The sequence below is a fragment of the Solea senegalensis genome, linkage group LG8, assembly GCF_019176455.1.
Source record: "Solea senegalensis isolate Sse05_10M linkage group LG8, IFAPA_SoseM_1, whole genome shotgun sequence".
In the NCBI taxonomy this organism is placed as follows: domain Eukaryota; kingdom Metazoa; phylum Chordata; class Actinopteri; order Pleuronectiformes; family Soleidae; genus Solea; species Solea senegalensis.
The window spans coordinates 12572616-12594294 of NC_058028.1; the positions used below are offsets into that span (position 1 = coordinate 12572616).

Below are 21679 nucleotides of genomic sequence, written 5' to 3' on the forward strand. Positions count from 1 at the left end.
ATATAAACTTGTCGGTCGTTTCCCTTTTGATTCATGAAAATGGTTTTCAATAACAGTCCACGGTCCTGAGCCTCAATCTCTCCTCTGCCCCACAGGGAGCCTCCGCAGACTGAGCTAATTGAACAGATTACAAACCTTTCCTTCTTCTCCTCTAATTAACATTAGTAAATGGGTCTGAAGTAGGTCTTAGCTTTCCATTCTTGCAGGCGATTAAGATCACCTGCCCCAGCAGTGTCTCTGGTCATAACTTCATTAACGACTTGGCTGACTTTTTCCAACTCTGCAGGTTCCAGTTTCCCCTGGGAGTTTGAGTCTCTGCAGCATTAAAAAAAAACTTTTACATTTGGATTTAAAAAAGGTTTCTCGGCCCCCAACTGTTGCAGCAATCCAGACCATATTGGTTTTGATTAATCACGCTTGTCATCATGAACATGCCCATAACTCCAAACTATAGTCTTAGGAACTATCATTTTCATCAACACAAGCGTGGCTGTAATGAGTCTGCTTTCTGTAATGAGTGTCAACATTATCATGAGTAACTTTTTTTTTATCCTCGGCTTCCTCATCATGGTAATTCTCCTCCTCCTCCTCCCCTTGAGTACTATCGCCTCCCCCTTCATCACATTTATTGCTATTTGTTTTCTACCATCTCTTTTTTATGGTTATGGCTATAAATACATTCTGAACTTTTGTGTAATTGGTAGTTTAGATTCATGGCGAATACTAAAATGTGTGAAATGTTTATCACTGATTTATCCGGCTCTGTAATTCGAACTAGATTAAACAAATTGGGTAAATTTGAATATATCCTCATCGGGTGCAAGCTGCACACTGTGATACTGCCGACGCAGGAACACCGACATGTTTTCCATTCAAATGAATATAATAGCTGTAGCTGAGAGGAGAGTCACAGTTATTTTTTTATTTACTTCATTAGCAGGTGAACGTGTTGGCTGGATTTACAGCATAGAAAGGAAGATTAATGTATTATAGCTCGATGTTTGTGATGCAAACCAATATAGAGAGTGCGGTTCAACAGAATATGTAAACATAATTACAAAACCACAATACAATACACAATATCAAACACTATCTCTAAATACACAAATACAAAAAAAAGGGGGAAATCACACATGTTCCTCTTCCTCCACTCATCCAAATATCTGAATGGAGTTTTGAAGAAGACCAGTTCCAATCGTTTGGTTCCCCATTCTATTCAGAATGGCAGGTCAGTCAGCCAGTTAAAGATCCAACCTCAGTTGTGGCCCATCTGACATCTCGATTCATCATCATCACGCTGCTGCTGCTGCTGCTGCTGCTGCTGCTGCTGCTGCTGCTGCTGCTGCTGCTGCTGCTGCTGCTGCTGCTGCCGCTGCTGCTGCTGTGAAGGCACAGACAGTGTTGTGTGGCACTTTGGCTGCCTAAAATATAAAGAAAGGGTTCATGTTCACATGCAGTTTGGTGACATGATGATGTAAAGTGTATGAAGATATAAACTTGGAAGCATCACACACGTTGGTATGTGGCTGCCTTCCTTTCAAATTTGGACGATTTACGACTTTAGGGGGGAAAACTGTGTCGTTAATATTTCATATTTTTTTACTGTTTTATTCATTTTTGCATTTGATGGATTAGCAATCAGCCACATGGTTGTAGTGGTTAGCACTCTGGCCTTTGCAGTAAGACGACTCGGGTCCTACAGTCGATAGTGGCTTACTGGGAGCCTCTATTGACAAAGAGAAACCACCAGCGCCTCTCAGAAAGCAAAGGTTTTGTGAAAGTTTAGATTCATTAAATGAAGGCACCACTTTATTACTTCTTATATAGGTCTCTTCTCCGTGTGGCAGCAAGGTAATAGATAGTAAGGGACGAATGTAGAGGGCTATATGGAGTCATTTACAAGTGTTTAAGGGGACACATTCAAGAGTTGAGGCATGACATTTTGTGTCACGACAGCCAGGATTGGGCCGTTTTTATCTGAAGAAGACATGACATGGTGAGAGACGTGTCTCTGGAGTCTTCTGACTGGCCTCTCATGGCCTTGTGTTTCTCACAGCAGGGCAGGACGCTTCCTGTCTGCAGGTCTGGCCTTGTACCACAGTGACGTTTGTTACACTTCATTTTCTGTCCTCTGGTCTCATTTCAAGGTTGTAGCTCTTCCTTTCAGTCACCGAAGGAAACAGAGGGAGACGGAGACAGAGAGAATTCTCCAAGGTCACTTTCAGTGTCTCTCTGTTAGATTTGGTGAGTTTCTGACAAGACAGAGACAGTTTCAATTTCTCACCGACTGTCAGGACTCACTGTTTTTTTAAACGCCTGTGAGACAGATATGAGCAGAGGAAGATGTTCCCCGACTTTTCGGTGTTATCTGAGGAGCATTCTTTTCTCCGGCCTTATCTCTCTGTCAGAAATGGGCCTTCAGTGATTCCTGCCTGATCGCTGCTCTGGATGGGCTGTTAGGCAGTTTGATAGAGCACAGCTTTCACATACACTGTAGGTGTAGACTTGCCTGTTTTTTTTTTCCCCACATGAAACTCTTAATTGGAAGTTTGACAGACATGCACCTCAGCTTTATGGGGGAGGGAATAGAACGAGTGACTGATGCAAAATGCCTCAAGTGTTGCATGGTGAATTTGTGTTGACCGTGTCCTTAATCAAAAGTAGAGTTACAAGTGATTTCCTTCTTTGTGTGGCGATGAAGACGTCACCAGACTCATTTTGATGTGACAGATGATGGACATTTTGAAAATTGCCAGAAATTTGCAACCCCACTTGCGAGTGCAGCAACTTTGTCCCATACGGTACACCTGCGTTTTCTGTTCCACACATGCATACTCCATCTCACATTCCTTTTTTTATAGAAGTGGTTTTGAAGACCGCCCTCATTTTATGTCCTTGTATTTTTTTATCACATATGTGGACACCAGCTAACTTCCTCATATAAGCTCAAGTAAATTCCCGTGGTGTTTGTCTCCTTTGTTGTCTCTTTTGACCAGAAAGTGGAGATGTATTGGGATTTGTCATTTTGGCATTTTGGATCACATGGACCCGAGTGCACCTCTGTGTGCAAAGGTGGAAAGTATGACTCGGGCGTTCTTCTCTGAAAGGTCACTCAGCCAACTCTACAGCTTCTTCACCATGATCCATTAATGTTTGGGGAATCGGAGAGGAAAAGCAGTGGCGAGGAGTGGATGGTCTGATAAGAGAGTTGAAAGCAGCAGTGCGAAATGGAGTGGTTGCAATAAGCTGGACTCCTGCTGTCTCCTCCATTGGGAGATCCCCAGCAGTGCTATCCCAACCAGAGACTCAGCTGGGGGGTCTTGGAAGTACTACGCTGTCATTACATGGATGAACTCTTTTGTGCCACCATTACACATTAAACGCACCGTATCTGCAGACAGCTCCCATCCCTCAAACAACTGCACCCGGCCGACCGTGTGTGAGCACACAAAGTTGTGACTCCACGAGATTCCCAACAACATCACTGCAGGACAATGCGGTGTCTTTTGTGTCTTCCAGATGTTTGACTCGCACCACTTTAGAATCATAACGCCGCCGCCTTTACAAACGCTTTGATGTACATTTCCCCTCCTGCTCAGATGAGAGATTTCTGAACTGCTGACTTTTAACTTGAATTCCACTTCAAAGTGAAACACAAGCTTATGAACAGAATGCAACACAAACATAGATATCATGCTGTTTGTGCTAACACCTCTTCAGCGTTGACACTGTGTTTAAAATGGCTGCTTCTTTATAAATAAAAACATAATCAGACTAACTGAAGGGTTAGTATTTAAATGTTTCGACACCACTGGGTCAGAAAGGTCTTTTTCAAGTAATTGTGGACATTACACTGAAAACAAAGTGCAGGTTATGAGGAAGAAAATATTGTATTTGCTGATTGTTGATAAGAAAGCGATTGTGAGCTCTGTTGGGAGTTGAGACTGTAACAGAAGTCTCCAGCTATAAATAATATTTCATGTGTAGGTGTTTGATGTTCAGTGTGGCCTTTGTGCTGATTTTATAGAAGCTCGTGCGTTTGTATAATTTAGCTGTTATTATGTGTGTGTTTGGAAATTGAACATTATAACAATTTTAAATGTGATGCCATGTACAGAAAGCTGTATGAAAAAAAACCAAATGGCTCAACTGATCATCAGAAGTATGTTTATTATCTTTACATTGGACAATTCCCTTTCTCAGATTGTCTGTCTCTCTTTTGCAAGGTCAGTGAGTGCAGAAGGTTGGGCTTTAGTTGTGTTCAGCCCTCGTCACTTAGTGCTGGAGCTGCAGCCTGCGACACAGACAGACACACAGACAGACAGACACAGAACACCGGAGCCGCCACGAACTCGCCACCAACGTTTTTGCGCGCAGTTACGGGTGTGAAGAGCCGAACGTTAACGACTGTTCCCGGTTGTGTCAAACCTCCGAAACCTGCGCAAGCCTGAACATCATGATGGGACGCACTTCTCTCAGAGACTATTTCTTTTCCAGCTGACGTGGGAGCGAGCGCAGGCTGAACACACTGCTCGGGCATTTCTCTCCGTGTGCCGGTGAGGGGGAGAAGACGAGAGACGCGCCGCGCGCTGACCCGCTGGGATTTTACACCATCCCTGTTATTTTCTTATTTAATCCATCAAGACTCCTCTGTGGACACGGAGAGCGATGAATCTACTGAATTACCCGCCGGCTCTGTGTCATTTCACCAACGAACCAGCGACCACCACCCGTCCTTAGAATAAAGCTGCTGTGGAACAAGTCGGCACCGTCACCGGCGTCTAACAGCTGGGATTTACACTTTACTATGTCTTGAGACGCGGAGTGGAAGCTACACAGATGATGGCAGTGAGTACAGGCTCGCTTACATTGGCACTGATGTTGCAGTCAGGGTACTTTTAGCTCGTCTTTTATTCAATACAGACCCTGACTTTAATGATTGTGTGTGTGGAGAGAGAGGTGGTCATTGTGGTCACAGCTGTAGTGGGTGTGGGAGTCATCCGCGATTGTGTGATGGTGAGATCTTGGGCGTTTCTGTCATCGCTGTTGCCGGTGAATATCAGGTCCCTCCTGGGACTTTTGGGAACATTACATCATTTGAGGAGCCGGCGAATGACTCTGCAAATTGAGGAGACGCGTGCGCCGCGTGCATGTTTTTTTTCTCCAAAACACAACAACAACAACAACAACAAGAACAACAAATGCACCGGGTTAAAATGAACGCAACACTAAATGTTGCCAGATGCAATGACAGAACTGTCATGCGTGCACAAAATGCCACTTGGAGAGAGTGCGCTCGTTCGGCGCACGCTCAGACTGGGCGTGTGCGGTGATGTCCTCGGTGAGGCGTCCACACATCGACGGGCAGAGTTTGTGAGGGAAGTCTTTGGCATAAATTTAACGCCCCCCAAAAAACACCCGCCCGGCTGCGGGGTGGGGATCGGTGCAGCTGTCAATTTGCATGTATTCTGTTGGCCAAATCCAGCCTGTGTGTGTGTGTGTGTGTGTAGTCTGCCTGCCTGCGCTTCGGTTAATCCCACAGCGGATCAGCTTTGCCGCCCCAGCCTATATGCGCCTTCTTGCAGCTCCCTGTCTGCCTCTCGTTCGCACACACTTTAAACGGTTCTATTGTTTTTAATCCGGCTCATATTGACGCGATCATATCTGAGGAAATAAACGCTGTTCCGCGGCTGCACGAGCCGGGATAATACTGACGGGAAAGAAGCCGATGGTCGAGATTTGAAACGCGACAGCTGCTTTGGTCACTCTGTTTCTACTCAGCGATGTTCCCACTTTGAAGAGGGGAAAAAAGAAAAGAAAACACCCGGTGCCTGAATCTGGTTTTTTTTATGGCAGTTAAAGGGCGACAAAACCCGGGATGAAGGGTCTGGTTCACGCGTGATAGTGGGCTTGTGGCCGTGTTTGATGAGCACGTCGGTAAGATCGTTCTCCGTCGATACATTGACACCGTTTATTTAAGCCTGAAAATGACATGTTAACGTTCTCATCGTCACGAGCGCAGTCATTCTGTACAGAATATAAGAGATTTCAGATTATTAGGCCTTATGGCTGTGTGTGTGTGTGTGTGAGTGTGTGCGCGTGCGTGTAATTCGTGTATCGAACCCTTTCTCGTTTAAACATTGACCTTGTCAGGACCAGTACTCATTGGGACCAAAACCTGGTCCTGATGAGAAAGAACTGGTTAAGTTTCGGGCTAAGATTTAAATTAAGGTTAGGGTTAGGGCTATTAACTGGTTATGGTTAATGTTAGGGACAATGGTTTGTTCAGACTGTCCAAATGAATGGAAGTTAATGCTGTAAGAATAAAAGTTGCACAAACCTTTGTGTGTGTGTGTGTACCTGGTATTCCTTATGTTGTCGGGACCTAAACCTGTGTACAGAGTCACGTTGTGAGCCTAGTCTTCCTTATGGGGACGAAAATCAAGTCCCCATAATGTAAATTACTACAGTTTAAGGAGAAGGCATGTTTTAAATTAGGCTGAGGTCATGGTTAGGTTATGGTTAGGATTAGGTCAGTAGTAATCATGGTTAAGGTCTGAGTAAGTCTCCAGGAAATTAAAGTATGTCAATGCAATGTCCTCTGATGTCATGGAAACCAGTGTGTGCACTTGTTTTTGTTACCTCTGTAGGACATTATCTGTTATAAATACTGACCTTTTTTTAGGTTCAGTAGTCCTCACGAGGGACCAAAACCCTGTCATAATGAGACAAAACCTAATTTCTCAAACTCTGGTTATAATTGGTTATAATTAGGATTAAGATGTGAAATGTGGTTTGGTTAAGTTATTCATCTTTAGGAGAAGATTAGTGTGACCTTTCACAGACATGGTAAGGTACTGACTGGTTATGGTTATGGTTACGGTTAGGGGTAAGACTATGGATGAAGGCTGTGTGAATAAATGGAGGTCAATGCAATGTCCTAACAAGAATAGCTACATAAACTCACTCTTGTCTCCCACCCAAATACTGAAATCCTACTCTCCTTTTGGGCACAACAAACATCCCAACATGGTGGCACGCTCCCTGATTTATGCACTGTTTAGATGTGAACAGGGGGAAAAAACAGTAGCATTCTAAGTGTATGCTGGGCTGTGAATGTTTTCAGAGGTTTACCATGCAGTCCGACAACCAGAATATTTCTTCAGCATATTCCTATGTGCATAAGCACAGCAGTGGAGAGAATATGCTACAAGGCAGAGGAATCACTGTTTGGGCTGAAACTGTTCAATGAAAATTGAACAGTGAGAATTTTAGGACATATTTTTTTCAGGTAAGCCTCATATAACATGTTTCTCTACTGTCAATGTCCCTGTCCCTCCAAACAGTGTGCTCAGCGCTATCTACTGTAAAAAAAAAAAAAAAAACTATCCCTTTAAGTATCTAACGACATCTAGGGCTCGGCAATATGGCTAAAAATTCAGCACTAAAGCACTTGTTGAAGAGAGAAACATTTCACACATCTGAGGTAAACTCAAAGTATTGAGGAAAATGATATATATAATATATATTGTTATCGCATTATCAGCCAACCCGAATGCCACCTTACCTTCACATCCTGGCAAAATGTGGCTTTTGTGGCCTCATTTGTGCAGCTGGTACCAACCTCACTCCTGCATCAACCTTACTTCTATTCTCCTGGACCTGTTGACATTTCATGGAGAAATGCAGGTTCCCCCAACACAGAGTGGCTCATGTCTCAAAACTGCATCGACAATTTAAATATCTAGTTTCCAAAATGACATCAACAGTGTCACAGTGTCTGCACAGGTGTGGCTGAGCAGCTCAAAACTCAAAAAGGCTCCCTTTTATATCCTCCTGACTCATATATAAGATAACACAACATAAGTCATCATGGTTTTAATATGTAATCACTAGTCTTCATAATTCATTTAGCTTCCAGCAGCTCATTATGTCGATCATGTCGGAATGTGTTGATCAGTCCTCTTTGCCTTGAGAGGCACATTTTGCCTCTCCTTGCTTTTCATTAACTTTTAAAAGTGTTGTGTGGCGCTATGATAATGCACTCCTGTGGAGACAAGACTGATAACTCTGTCTGCGAGAGAAGTCTCGGGTCAGGTGGAGATTTGTGGCGGGCTGTAAACAACACAGACATTTTCATTAGCCGCAAACTAATCAGTCAGGCAGTGATTGGAGCTCTACGGAAGCGACACAGTCAAGGTTAGACAACAACGCCGGACTCATCTGTCCATGTCACAGTCTGGTCCTTTGTGTATTGACATGTCAGTGTCACTCATGCTCAGCCCGTCTTACACCCTGTTTTGTCCCCGTTGTGCTATGCAGATGTCGGTGTGGGTGGTGAGATGTTATTCTGACACTTCCAGCCACACAGACTTTGTGTGTCAATTGTTGCACAAGCCTCCATGTACACACACTTACTCACACATGCCAGAGGAATGCAAAAGGAATTAAATGATCAGTTTGTATAGTTTAGAAAAAAACTGGGAGGCTTCAGAGCTGTGCTTCAGAAAATACATGTGGCTATAAAACGTTGTGGACAAAGGAAGTTCCTGCATGACAGGAAGTCCTTTGTTGTTGCCAATGTGAAACCACAATACTTGTGCGACTAATCTAAATTGACACACTTCCTTAAGTCGCTCGCCAGTTCTTTGCATCTATCCGTCTATCGTTCATTCCTACCAATCTGCGCGTTTTATAATCCACGTATCTCTTTCAGCCTGTACCACCTCTCCTGTCTTCAGTCTAACTCTCTCTTTGTTCCCATGTTGTTGCAGGACTACCGGGAGGATGGCATGGACTTGGGGAGCGATGCATCCAGTCGCTCCAGCTCAGAGTCCAACTCCAACAAGGTTACACCTTGCTCCCCCACTCTTGACCTGGCCACTTTGGAGGACTACAAATCCTCCCCCTCTCTGGACCTGGTCACCTTAGAGGACTATGAGGAGGACGAGGACTACCAAGAGTACAAGAAGAAGGTGATTGAGGAGTGGGAGAGTGAGTATGGAGAGGACTGCACCTCGCCACAACCTCCTAGTCAGGAGGAAGGTGACGGAGGCACAGAGGGTGTTGACGGCCTTGGGAAAGGCTACAGGAAGACAGTGAACAGTCGCAGCCTCGCTGAAGAATTCCAGGATGTGAAGACTGTCCCGCCTATCCCGGCTCCTGGTGGACACACTGCCACCTCAGTCGCAGTTGTTCCAGAGGAACTGAAACAGAATGGCAATCTGATTTTGCCTCGGAGCAACCCACTCCATTCCCCGGGTACACCACAGGGGGGCACAGGGACTCCCAAGCCCAGCCACCACCGCTCCAGTCAAGGCAGAGGGAGCCGCAGCAGTGGCTGGGGTGGTGGTGGAGGAGGCGGAGGAGGAACAGGGGTACGGATGGGAGGATATAGAGAAGAAGAAGGTATGGAGGAAGAGCCTCTGCCTACCATGGACTGGGCAGCCCTAGAGAGACACCTGGCCGGGCTGCAGTGCAGAGAGCAGGAGAATCAGAACCTCAACCACAACCAGAACCACAACATAGGCAAGACCCACTACACCTCAGTAAGTGTGCACACAGATTATGTTGTCCATGTGTTCTTGTGGCAATTTTAAGATGCTGTGCTTTTCCACTATTGTGTCTTAAAGGTTTTGTATGTGCTGTTGTAATCCAGCAGTTATCCATGTCAGATGACCCTGAAAACACAAGGTTATGTTTGTTGCAGTTAAGAGAGAGGGATTAGTGAGCTAATGTAGCGTTAAGCTATGTGGACCAGCTATTAACCTGAACGTCATGGAAGTGTGGGCTCCACAGAGGGAAGTAGAGGCTGCAGGAGACGAGAAGAAAATGGATTCATTATATCTTAGTGCAGATTCAACAGGAAGTACACTGATTCAGCTCCGTTGGTCAAAACAGTTGAGGGTGTGCCTGGTGTTTCTAACTCACTGACACATATTGTTATATGTAGGAGTCATGTCAGTGCATAATTATCCTTATTGTTTGTAGTTTAGTTGCCAACCTTGGAGGTTTGAGTATATGCAGCCTAATTTCCTTAAGTCTGTGTTCTTTGCCATGTAGTGAATCCACCAGAAGAGGTCAGTGTTGCATTGACATTTTTGCAGAGATGATGATCCAGGCCGTAAATGCTGCACCAGCAGCACTACAGGCTTTTATGATTTACTTGTTGGCATGACATCACTCCGTTAAAATTACAGTCAGATCCACAGTTTTGTGTTTTATTGCTAGTCTGTGGGTTCTGAAGGGTGTAGCTTTAACATGTTTGAGGCAAAGCTGGAGAGTTTCAGTCAGAGTTTCAGTGCAGTCACTAAGTAAAAAACGAAGTGAGGGCAAAAGTGTCTTTCTGAGAGAGGGGTACTGTTTTGTTCTCTATTGGTATGCAAACACCAAGACCTTTTTCCTCAGTGCACATAGACAATAGTTTTAGCCAGTGCCATTGTGAGTGTGCTGTTTGTGCTGTGTGTCTTTGTTTGTCTGTCCTGGAGGCCTCCTCTGTCTCCCTGAAGTATGCCAGGAATGCAGTGGGAGAGGTGGGGGGGTGAGAGGAAGGAAAGAGGGATAAAAGGAATGGAAGATGGTATATTTCGGACCAGGCAGTTCAGGGCCACCTGCCCCATGTGTTGGTGTCAGTGTTCATTACCTGCTGTCCATCTTTAACAGGAAGGTCACCTTCTTGTTTGCTTTAGTCTAGGGGACATTCTGCTCTCCGTCTCTCTCTCCCTAGGCAACGCGATGATGTGTAATTGACCATGGTGGAAAGAAATCTCATGAAAGAGATTCTCTGTCTCCACCATGCACACACACACACACAGACACACACAAATATTCACACAAAATGCTTATCGCCACAGACACATTCTCAGGCTCTCCTGGTGTTTTGGATGTGTGTACATGAAAGAAAACTAAGTCTGTTGTGACAGAAAGAGATTGACCAGTCTCAGTGGTGTTAGAGCCACAGTATCCTGTTTTTTTTCTCATATTTCTTCCCATAGAAGCAAAAAATTGACCTCAGAATCTGATCGCCTCGCAAAGATAAGAAATTGGAGTTAGCCTTGTAATCCCAGCTGAGCTCACAGCTGAAGCGATACACCAGAAAAGTTGAGAGACACAAGCTCATATCCTGGATAGTCCCACACTCACAACCATTTAAGTGCTGTTGCTGCTTTTGTGGGTGGAAGTACAATACATTTCTGAACTTTTGTGATGTTATACGTATTCGTTCTTAACACCGCATATTGTAAAGATTACAATAACTATATTCTAGCCCCCGCTTATAAGAGCATAAAAGCAGTCAAGGAACTGAGGCCGTTTGTCTGTGGACATCAGGATTCTTTCCTTAATTCTTTAATTTGCAGGATTTCACAGACCACCAGGAGGAAAGAGACTGGTGCTTTTAAAAATAATATTAAATATTTAGACGTCCACTCAGGTTGGACCCACCACAGAGAGAGCACATGTGTTAATGTATAGTGGCGTGTGTCTTCATAGGATGTGGCAGGGTCTAGTGGGACAGAGATATTCATGCTTCACAAGCATCTGTGCTTTCAGAAGGATGGGGCACTGAGAAGCTCATAGTTAATTATCTGTTGTGGTGCCTGGACATGGACTTGGCCAGTCTCTTAGCTACGGACTTCATCTTGTGTAAGATATGTGAAAAAACAACACACACATCAAACAGGGTCCAACACAGAGAGTCCTTCTATGAGCCACCATTCCCTTTGCTGCAAACCATCACAGAATAATTTAGCCTTTCACGTACAGCCTTAAATTGCTCCTAGAGATATTTATTTTTGCTTTATGCTTCATTTACCCTCTCTATTTTTAATAATGAAGTAGTTATTGCAGGTATATTTAGCAAGGGGTGTTTTGTGGCTGCTTTAATCTCAGCAGCCTCCTGCAGGCTGTGGGTGTGGGGTCAAGAGGATTCATGAGGATGTGGGGCATGCTGACCTGTTTGTAATTTGAGTCTTAATGAACTCCAGCGGCACGTGCCAGATTAGGGCCCTCAGGGACCTCAAGTACACCAGAGGTAACACTGCCCCAAGCCATCCATTTAGCTGCACACCCATGAAAAGTAAACAAAAATATTATTCTTCCGAGTCACCCTTTAGGTGAAAAAGGCAGAGAGAGAGAGAGAGAGAGAAGGATGGTCACGCACGTATGGCTGTCCGTACCTGTGTGTTTAGTGAGCATATCCTTTAAATGAATGAAATCTATGCCTGGAAGCTACTTTTATTTCAATCTCAAAGTGCACACACCCAGACTTATTCACACAATTTCAAAACACCCCAAAGGCAAACTGTGGTTATGAAGACAGGACCTGTGTTGAGACCTGCTCTCTCTCTCTCTCTCTCTCTCTCTCTATATATATATATATATATATATATATATATATATATATATATATATATATATATATATACATATATATGTGTGTGTGTGTGTTGTCTCTTCACTGTTTTGATGGATGGGACATTTCTCATTCCAGTCAGTGGAAACAACACATCAGTGAACATCTGTTTAATAGGAAGGTAGGAAGGTGGTGTGCTCACACACACACACACACACACACACCATATTAACAGTAAAAAAAAAAAGGCCATGTCTGAGTTTTCTGCCCCAGAAAAAGTCCTCAAGGGCTGTGGAAAAATAAGAGGATGAGAAGAAATAGCAACAGCAGAGTGTGGTTTCTGTTTCTCTCCCTCTCGCTTCTTTCTGTGCTCTGTGATTATGTACGAGTTCGGTAGTTGAACTGTGCTCAGCAAACCCTCCTCTAACAACCTAACTACTGCCTTCACCCAGTACTCAGACTGTGCCACGTAGAGGGAGTGAGAGAGAGGGAAGGAGAGGGAAGAAATTGAAGGCTCTGCGTGTGGTTATAGTAGATATAAATAGGAACAAACAATGAATTTAAAGTAGTTACACAAGAGTTTGGTCCTGAATGGGCGGCAAAAGCAGACAGACATAAAAAGAGAGAAATAGCCAGGATTAAAAAGAACCTGTGGAGGAGGGGGGAGTTAAGAGGAGGAATGTGGGGTCAGAGTATGGTGAAGGAAGAGAATGGCACGCCAGAAAGGGTGGAAGGCTGGAGGAAAAGGCTATCCTTGTATAAGGGTATGGGAGGAAGCTTCAGAGACAGGGGGGCAGGGTCTTAACCAGGTGTGGTGTGTGTGGTGTCTGGTTCAGCCCTTTAGGCTTAACCACTGCTGCTTGTGTGTAATTGTGTGTGTGTGTGTGTGTGTGTGTATGTGCTCCTCGTGTGTATGCGTAGTTACCCGCTAAAACACGCCCGGCCCTCTGCACACCAGAGCTCATACATGCGCTCTCCTTACACAGACTGACTGCACTGCCTCTGCCTCAGGGTCAACACACATTTTTTCTTGTTAGTCCACACACACAGACACACAGACACACATAGACACACACACATGTGCGCCCTCACTTCACTTAATCAAAGGATATCTTTTTCTTCATATGGTATCCTGACATTTTGCCAGTGCTGGTAGACGTTCTTTTCCTTTTTCTCTTTTATCAGTGGAGTATTTTTCATCTCACCTTAACCTTGGATTCCTCACAGCAAGCCGGGCACTTAACTCAGGTAAATGCAAATATGATTTAAACATAAATATAATATACTGCATCACATTTGTCCAAACAAAACAGAATCAGAGTTCACTTTCAATATTAACAGACTGGCTGGAGTTTGTAATTAAAGCACTCCTCATGTGAGTTTGTGCTGTCTATGTAAGAGAAAAGCTAAATATGTTGGTAATTAAAGCAGAGCCAGCTGGGTAGAGCTGTCCAAGCATCTCAACTCTGACCATATGTGGGCTGCTGCATGGTAGCGCGTTGTTTCTTCTAATTCGGTCAAAGAAAGAATAGAAATCACACGCACACGGTTCATTTGCATGTGATTCCTGTTTTGAATAAAGCTTAAATGCTGCACTCCTGTTTTGCCTTGAGGTGCAGGAAGTTGACGAACTAGTGAGCTTCGGTTACATTGCGTCGTCTGAGATTTTCTCTTTTTCGATTACAGCTGACGTTCGAGTGAGCGCTGCATGCACATGCATTCCTCACGTGGCACCTGCGTGGAGTAAAACACAACACACTACAAAGTGCTGCAAAGACAAACAAAGCAAAGCAATACATCTATTCAGAGGCTCGTGTTGCTGTATATATATACACACATGAAAGGGCAATTAAGAATGTTTAGAAGCTGTATTTGATCTTCTGAAGCTTTGCTTTGGACTGGATTTGTCCGTCGTCATTGTGGAGGAAGAAAGAAAAGGGTTAGGAGAGACCAAACTAAAACAAATGACCATAAATGGGTAAAATCACAGGTTCACAAGTGTGAATATCCAGCCAGTAAGGTCATTCACTGCTGGCTATTCAAAATGCTTGATGGACCAACTGCATCCGACAGCTCACTATTGGCTTAGTGTGATAGGACAGAAGATATGTAGTAGTGTTTACTGTTGAAACAGTTTTATCACTGTGGAGTCCAGCATTCACCCCATGGCTTTAAATCCAGTTAGAGAGTGAAGTCACTTTAACAAGGTAACAAAGGTGCACTGCCGTGTTATGTTTTATCTGGAGAGGAACAAATGTACCTGCTCACACATGGACATAAAATCAAACCTGTTTGCTATCACATTGACCCGCAAAATGTCAATGAAATACTTCAGGTTATTAAGTTCAAGACTCAATGGGAGTGGTCCTTTCTCAGCTGCTCTTATCTGGTGTCAAAGTACACCATAAACGGCTGTCTGATAATCAACCCTCATCTGAACTGGTAAACAAATTCACATACCTAAATAAAGAGAAGCGTAATATAGATGCTACAGCGATACACTGAAAAAGGCCTGAGAAACATCCCGTCTGGAAGCTAAAGGTATATGGATACATACCTGTATGAATCTGATTGAAGAGATAAAATGATCATTTGTCTGTGTAAACACAAAGCTGCTAGCAACGCACTCCTCCACTTTCTGTGAGGTTGATCATCCTAATAGATGAACAAAACTCAAACACAAACCCACCCTTCCTCTGATTCATCCAACCGTGACTCACTGAGGTCTGAGAAAAGGTTGATGAAACGGGCAAACCCTTCTTCCACCATGTGTTATTGTCTTTCTGGCCACATAAGTCAGAGTCATTTTACGTCACTGTTGCAAATCTCTACCGTCTTCTTCTTTTTCTTCTTCTTCGTCTTCTTCTCAATTTCTTCTCTCTTCCAGACATCCCCTATCCTTCGCTACCATTCCCACTCTGTTCCCCGATAATTGTCCTCTTCCTCAAGCTGTCAGAAAGCATTACAGCCTAATGTTCTCAGACAGCCAAAATGCAGCAGGAGACTGCACCCCAAACCCCCCCGCTCTGTTTCACCTTCTCCACCCTATGAAAACTACCAAAGAGGGGCGCAGGCTGTGAGTGGCAGAGCGTGCTGTGGAGGAAATGGGGATTTATGTAGCAGTGAGGAGACAGTCCATGTCAGTCCACACACTACACAGTCATTGCAGCCACATATATATACAGAGAAACACTGATTCACGCACAGGCCAGCTTTGTAAGGGATCGCACTGAAAGACATCAAAACATGGCAGAGCTGAAAATTGAAAGTAAGAGAGAGAGTGTGTGTGTGTGTGTGTGTGTGTGTGTTTTGAAAAAGGTGAAGAAATGCAGAGTTGAGTCAGAGACTCACAGGTTGTGTATGTATCCTCGCCTTGACTTGTGTGTTCATTTGGGTGGAGCTGAAACATGTCGACATTGATATTTACTGTTGCTAATTATAGTGTGTGTGTGATTAATACAGGTACTGTCCAATCAATATTTAAGAAGTTCAAATGTATTTAGCTTATTTTGATAGAAAATCCTGAAAAAAAAATCACTTTCTGTCATCTGAGTGATTAAATTAATAGCTCTACAACCATTACCTGCCGAAGTTTCAATATTTCATATTTCCTTTCACCATTTTCTTTTTTTAATCTGTTTTCCAGACAAAATATGCATATAAAAGAGTCCGTTTTATATTACTCACCATGACTCACAACTAGTGTGATAAATGATCAGGTAGTCATCTATTTAGAGGGTATACAAATTAGCTGTCACACATGCTCATGTCGTTCCACCAACTGTAGACATGAAGTCCTCATTAGAACAACCTATGGTGGTTGATCTTAGCATGCAGGCACACACACACACACACACACAGACGTGCGCGCGCTCTCCCTGGCCTTCCACATCATTTCTTCCTTGTCAAAGCGAGCTCATTACTGCCAGAATCTTGCGGCCGTCACACTGAGCCAACCTGCTCTGCTATGCAGTGTTTTCACACTGGCACAAAATGTCAGTTCACTAAAAAGCATCTGCGCTCCCCTTACCCTGCTGAGACAGAGAGAGGGAGGCCGGAACATCGAGAGAAAGACGGGAACGTCGGGGCGGATGGAGGAAAGTTGTGAAAAAGAAAGCGAATGTAGTTGCTCTGAAAGGGCCGGTGAGAGACGGAGGAGGGCTGGGATGGCACGCGGGCTAAAAAAGACAGAGGGCAAGCTGTTTGTGAACGAGAGGCAGGAGGCGTCACAGCAGTATGACTGGATTCATGTATTTTGTATGAGCTGCACAGGGTTACGGGTCATTATTCACCTCCTGCAGTATCAGTTCCAGCTCAATCTCGCCCTCTATAGATAGACATTTAAGTGGCCCACTTTGTTTTTCACTCTCATGTCAGTGATGTATGGTTAGGTTTAAGCCTGACAGATACTGAGATTTTGTTAACTCAAGCTCCAGTGTTCTCTGTGTAACGGTTATATTTAAAAGTGATGGAATATTATCATTCAAGGATGTAAGGTTAAAGATATTCCCACATGTATGCATTTTGAATATAGTTATCACAAGACGTGTGACTGTGTTGAATTATGTAATAATAATAATAATAAACGATAAAATCATAATAATTGGACCCATCTGTAAGCATTCTCTATTTAGGTCATTCACTTATAATTCAGGAGCATAGTGATTATGACTGACACATGAATTTGGAAAACCGCCATTCATTTATAAACATTGAGTCACACATGTTGCATAATGTAGAACCCAAACTGCAGTGTTTTTAGAAATTAAGTTTTCAATGTGAGAAGGGTAAATTCTTCAGCTGGTGTTTATTATGTCAGTTCATCTCAATAAATACTAGAATATACTGACATACACAGATTGACACGTACACCACATTCTTTTACTCTGTACTAACTGTTGTTTTTTGAATTAGAACACATAAACACACACAGTCAGCCTGCCAGTTTGTCCATCTCCTGCTAATAACCTTTGGTCTTGTTTTGTTTTATCTACTGTTTCAGTTATTTTTGCAATGGAGGCATCAAATGCAGCGCTTCTTATTCGATTTGATCGGAGCGGTGTGAGTTGTGGGGTCCCTCGCTTCGCCCCTGCTCGCGATGCGTGTGGCAGAAGTCTAGCGCTTGAGCATCAGCCAATCACATCGCATCATGCAAATAGCTCAGCACAGGCATTAGCCATGAAAAATCACAGTTAACGCTGAGCTCAAGCACAGTGCACCCAACAATGTCAGACATCACTTGTTATTTCCAGCGTTAATAGTAGCAGGTTATGGGATAGTCATAGGTATGTATTGTCCCGTGAGTGTGATTTTGGAATATTTGTTTAAAGGTCACGGTTAGATTTTGGTCTGTGGAACATTAAATTAATTTCAAGTCAACATGTCATTTGCATGAGTCTGGAAAAAGAACTTGTTCAGACTGAAACTGCATTGATCAGTGGAGGCATACAACCACTTTGCAGTAGCACTCATCTTTTCAAATGTGGATAAAGAATTGTTGTCTCTGTCTCCACCTGAACTGTGAATCCGATCGTAACCTTGACAACCGTATGAAGGTCAGCGGGAGGTTGGTGTCTTCAGATATGACTGCTGCCATGGTGATGTGGGAAGATGAAGGGCTTGATGGGGCTTCTTTTATCAAAGTGTGACTCACAGATGTTAGGCATCAAAGTTTTTGTTGTGCTCCAGTGTGTGTGTATGTGCATGAGGAGGTGAAATCAGCACCAGGCATTTGTATTCCGAGAGGAGAGGCACCAGGCTTTTGTGAGCCCGAAGTTGTAAAGATCTTAATCCTGGAGCTCTGACATCAGAGCACTGGCATCCATTTTAATTTTCTTCACTCATGAAGTCCACAAGGCCAAAGATCTGCATAGTCTGACTACATCCATGTATAATAGTATTGCACCTGTGTGTCCCCACAAAGAGTAAAGTATGTAACTTACTGAATGAAAAGAGAAAGTCTGAGCTCCACCGACTACACATTCTAATGTAAACAGGATTTCTTAACGACTCTCATCACCTGCCATTTTTAAATCTGCAGGTTCTTTCTTTGTCCATAATCCCAGCATGCTCCTGTCCAAGTTTATCACAAGTCAGTGTCATGCACGTATAATTGTATCCAAGGTTATTGTAACAGTGTTGGCAGGGTTCCAGTCTGTCCCAGCTTGCCCCGACATGGTAGGTCAACCCAGAGCTGGTGATGTGCAGGCAGGAGCACAGAGATCGACGCAGGGAGCTCATCGATCCACTTCCAGCTCATTAAACCCAAGAGTGGTCTTATCGGGAAAAGCAGCGTCACCCAAAAGAGATCAATATCAGATAGAGAGATTTGGCTCGAGAGGAGGGATGAGATAACAAGGGCAAGACAAAAAAAGACAAAGATGAACAAATGTATGAGTTCCTGGCGTCAAGATGTCACACTGTCACTGTGCATTGGAGACAACAATATAGAAACATACAGTAAGGAATGAAATGTTGCAAACAATGAAATGGTGATTACATGTACTTGTTTCTGAAGTAGTCAAACATGGTCTGTTTTTTTGACACATTCTCCAACCTTTCGTGTCAAGACAGATTTGCATTGAAGTGAGATCAACATGAAGAGACAAATGAGAAAACAAAGGGATTTATAGCACTAATGAGTGTTTGTCAGTTTGGAGAAAGGGGTGGTGGAATGGAGAAAGGACGGATTTACTGAGTAGGTTGGCCTGTATTTGGATTACAGACAGGCCATCTGCCACTTTGGGATTATAATTCCACAAACACACAGAAAACGCGCAGAGGCTGTACATACAGTATATCGTGCAACACAGTAAGGCAGCAACACTCGTGAATGACATTCTCTGATTCTCTGAGTAGTTTACACTGGAGCTGAAAACTCGTTTAAGGTTTGATTCCCACTCATGTTACCCAGAGTTTTACTGGTGACTGTTAATGCACCATGGATTAGGATGAGGATTAAGGAAAGAGTTGTCCCTTCACACTTTCCACTCTGTCTGACAGACTCACGTCCCGACCCACACACACTCCCTCCATTTTTCCACAATCCCCTTTTTTCCCACTGGCCAACTCTGCATACCCTCAGCACAAAAGCTCCTCCCCCATTCAGTCCGATTCATGCAGAGAAAGGCAACTGGGAGTGTACTCTGCTTTTCACTCCTCTCCTCCCTCCCTCCCTCCCTGTGTGTCTCTCTCGTTCGCACACCCTGTTTCCAGTCTGTCACTCCCCTCCCTCTTTTCGGCTTTGGAGAAGCAGTGATCAAACCCTGTCATTTTTCGCCTGATAAACAGACAGAATAAAAAACAAGTGGAATAGAGAGAGAGAGAGGACCAGAGAGCCAGAGAAGACATTTATAGTTGGGATAAAAGACTGGTGGGATCCCCCCCGCCTTTCCTTTTCTGTCCACTCCTTGCTGCTGGAATACCACTGCAGGGCTGGGAATCTTATCCCTGTCCCGCTCCTGTTCCTGTTCCCTCAGCTCAGCCAGCTCCACTCTAGGATGCAGTGAAGGATGGTCCACCAGGAAAACTGTTCTTACCAGGTATTTATTGGACCTGAAGGACATTGCAGATATTGTTTCATGCAAATACTTACTTGGCATTCTGACAGCTGGCGATGACGTTCCTCTTCATGTTGTATGCTTGTCATGTTTTACTTCTGAAGTTCAGTTCGTGGGAAATGCTTGATTGTCTAAATGAAACTAGGACATTGTGGTTATCCATGTGTTATTGCCTCAGACGTGTGTAGGAGTGCCGCTGTGTCTTAAGTGCTGATGTGATTGTGCAGTGAATTGCATGTCTGGCTGGTTGCTAAGAGAACTCTTGACTCTAGGGAATAATGTCCCACCTCGCCTCCACCTCAGGACGGCGCGAGTAACTGTAGTTAAACTCAGAGTGCATGCAAATGCAGTGTAAGCTGTGACTTTTCACGTTACTCAATAACTCATGAGAACGGGTGAATGGCGTTTGGCAGGGTCGTGTACGAGTCTGTGCATGTTTATGAGTTTGTCATCCTCGTGTGACATGTGACAACAGCAGTCCCACTTAATCTAACAAGGAAATGAATGAGTCGTGATTAAAAGACAGCGCGCTCCATCTGCTTTCCTGTAACCAGCTCTGCTCGGGAAGCGAGTCTGCACTGCGGTGGAGATGTAGCGAAGGAAAAAAAAGCAGAGAGAGAGAGAGAGGTAGATGAAAGGCAGAAGAGAAGACATGAACTGAATACGCTGGGGGCGACATCAAGGGGGGATGATGTTGATTCTCTGATGAGGCAAGAAAGTGATACATAAGAAGCTGCAGAGGAAATGATGAGAAGGAATCGAAGGAGATTTGCAGAGATGCAGTGGCCTTGTAGGTTTACTTTACATGAAACCTTAGAGTCCCAATTCTGAGCTTCGACCATGAAATTGTCTTCTGGATTCAAATGGACATGTCTTTTTAGCATATGCACCGGAAACGTCCACTGTATTCTTAAGCAAACTGGTTGTTCAACTTTCTGAGATTTTCATCATTTAAAAAAAATACTTAATACTTGAAGGGTTGTGGGGTTTTTTTTGCAAATGAATAAATTCAGTTCAATTGGAATTCCAGCTGTTTAAAACAAAGAAAGAGCACTAATCTTACATGTTCTACATTTTTGAATTTGCGTGGTGGTAAGATTGAGGGAGTAGTTGTGTAACAGGATAAGAATTTGCTACCATGTTTTGTGGCATGCAGTGACAGAAAAATGGCAGGATGGAAGGATATAGAAGCTGATAAGGAGAGAAAAGAGGAAGCCAAAGGGCTACGGTGGATGAAAGGCAGAGATAAATACAGGAGCAGGAAAAGCAAAAGGGAGAGATGAGTTGAATGAAAACACGACATGAGAATGATGCACAGCGTTCTGAAGCAGCCGAGGAGACGTTTGACAGTGGAAGCAATCATCGACCTCAGTTCAGTTTTTGACGGAGGAAAATTCAGGAAGACGTTGAAAAGAGTTTATGCTTATAAGAATCGCTTTATTAAGGCGTGATAGGGGTGTAGCATAAAAGAAAGATGGAGCTAATAAGAGGACGAATGAGAGCGGTAAGCAGAACAGAGGGCTCAGGCTCTCATAACAGCAACTCTCCAGAGGCCCCTCAATTAGAATGGTAACCTGGCAACCAGCAGGCAGCCAGCGCCCCTTACGTATAACACACACACACACATTGATGGGTGGAAAGAAGCAAAGGGCAGTGGAAATGTGTGAGGGGTTTAATGACGGAATAAAATGGACAGGGAGTAAACAGATTAAGTGGAAATAGAGAGAGTTAGGAAGGGTGTTGTCCTCATGTCTCTGTGTCTCCTGGG

The 21679-nt window shown here is 43.9% G+C and overlaps 1 protein-coding gene and 1 long non-coding RNA gene across 3 annotated transcripts in view; one reads left to right on the forward strand and one right to left on the reverse strand.

Moving 5' to 3' along the window:
- The first annotated feature begins 4301 nt into the window (after positions 1 to 4301).
- The window catches only part of LOC122773449 (schwannomin-interacting protein 1-like), a 30753-nt gene continuing 13375 nt past the window's right edge, over positions 4302 to 21679 (forward strand). The window contains exons 1-2 of one of the 2 annotated variants that reach the window (XM_044032159.1): positions 4302 to 4848; positions 8775 to 9548. In XM_044032159.1, coding sequence (XP_043888094.1) covers positions 4840 to 4848; positions 8775 to 9548 — 783 coding nt within the window. In that variant the 5' untranslated portion in view covers positions 4302 to 4839. Of the gene's footprint in view, positions 4849 to 5507; positions 5938 to 8774; positions 9549 to 21679 lie in introns of those variants that run through there. The other variant, XM_044032158.1, reaches the window with a different exon arrangement.
- On the reverse strand, positions 17141 to 20353 carry LOC122773450. The gene is made up of 2 exons (XR_006360889.1): positions 19947 to 20353; positions 17141 to 18627 (listed from the first exon to the last, which is right to left on the reverse strand). It is a non-coding gene; the product is annotated as an uncharacterized LOC122773450 (long non-coding RNA).